The sequence below is a fragment of the Monopterus albus genome, unplaced genomic scaffold, assembly GCF_001952655.1.
Source record: "Monopterus albus unplaced genomic scaffold, M_albus_1.0 scaffold257.1, whole genome shotgun sequence".
Taxonomy (NCBI): Eukaryota; Metazoa; Chordata; class Actinopteri; order Synbranchiformes; family Synbranchidae; genus Monopterus; species Monopterus albus.
Genome location: NW_018128137.1, coordinates 88866 through 90425, shown reverse-complemented (window position 1 = coordinate 90425; position 1560 = coordinate 88866). Strand labels below are relative to the sequence as shown.

General features: G+C 39.2%; 1 protein-coding gene across 1 annotated transcript in view; it reads right to left on the bottom strand.

The window, feature by feature from the left end:
• Positions 1-340, bottom strand: part of olig1 (oligodendrocyte transcription factor 1) — a 4025-nt gene extending 3685 nt beyond the window's left edge. Inside the window, exon 1 of the mRNA XM_020621289.1 lies at positions 18-340. Coding sequence (XP_020476945.1) covers positions 18-323 — 306 coding nt within the window. The 5' untranslated portion in view covers positions 324-340. The remainder of the gene's footprint in view (positions 1-17) is intronic.
• Positions 341-1560: the final 1220 nt, after the last annotated feature.

Sequence of the window (1560 nt, the reverse complement as noted above, 5' to 3'; positions counted from 1 at the left end):
TGAGAGGAGGCAGAGGCAGGTGAGTTAGCGTAAGGTACCATGACCTCCCTCAGGGCATCCATTGCAATGTTCAAGTCCTGCATCCGCTTCCTCTCCCTGCTATTGATCTTCCTCCTGAGCTCCTGCTGCTCGTCAGGGCTCAGCTCCTTCTGAGGTTTAGTTGATCTTTGGCCACTCTGAAGGCCAAGTATGGGTGCAGGATTTAGACGGGAGCTCAGGTTGAACCCTGGAGGGCAGTGGGGTAAGTCCTGGACTGAGTCGGGGCCACAGAGAGGTAGAGACTGCTCCTGAGCCCTAATCACTGGGTTTGACAGCACATTCATAGTCTCCTCGGCGATGTGCCAGTCTTCAGAGCTGTAATTCAGACTAGTCTTCTTCAGTAAAGGATACAGTCTCTGCAACAAACTTAAAACACTTTAGCAGCTAAAGTAAAACTATTTCACTTCAGCTTTTAAAAAATCCACATGCTGCAGAAATTAAATCTTCATTTCCTCCATCTGTTGATCTCCCATGCAAGTGAGTGAATGAGAACTTCCTAAAGTGGCAGCTTGATTTTATCTCATTTCCACAGCTGCGTGTGGTGAGAGTGACAGACCACACAGTGGAAAAGTGAGCTAAATGCTCCCCTCATACACCCCCACCTCGACTCAGCTCCTCCCTGACACACGACGTGCTCTTTAGAAAGACACATGCATGACTGACTTCTGGATATTTGACAGTTAAATGAGAAACAACTGATAGATGCTGACACCAGCAGAATCCCATTGAACATTGTGACAATTTAAGGTAGGATGTTAGAAAAAATACATTTGCAGATTATTTTGTTAATCCTCTGGTTGATCACACTGAAGTCAGGATCTTTGTTTGAGAGGAAACACAAAAATACTACACAGTATAAAAGCATTGGACATATAAGCACAATTCAAACACAACCTACAATTAATACTTTAGCATTTTTTTATCAATTGTTTTGAAAGTTACTAACAATTTTGTTTTATTCTACATGTAAGGAACAACATTAAAAACGATGTTCCAAAACATGAGTACAACTAGTTAAAAACTTCCATAATGCTTTTCTTTTTTTAAAATATCATCAGATCAAATCAATTTTTATGAGACTGAAAGATCTACGTTGCTGCTGTTAAACAGGAAGCTCCTTTACAGTCATTTCATAATCTTTCTGTGGCACTGGCAGAATCCAAACACACAATTAACATATGCTATTGTCAATGAGATAAAAGATGAATAAAAATGATACAGCACTGATGGATCATCTAAAGTTCAGCTGACATCATGCTTGCTGTGTTTTGTCAGTAAAAGATAAATGTAATCAGGAGAAACACGTACTTAATAAAAATAATACAGCAGGTGGGTAATAAGCAAGGACACTGTGTGAGTTTTGACAAATTGTCTACATGACAAAAAAAAATGTATTCACTATTTCACTTTTTATGGTAATGTTGGTCTTTCCAGCACTTTAATTAGATTTTCAAATGTCTATTTTAATATTGTTTTAGAGCCATAACATTTTAGACATTCTGACATTCATGGTTCCCAGAG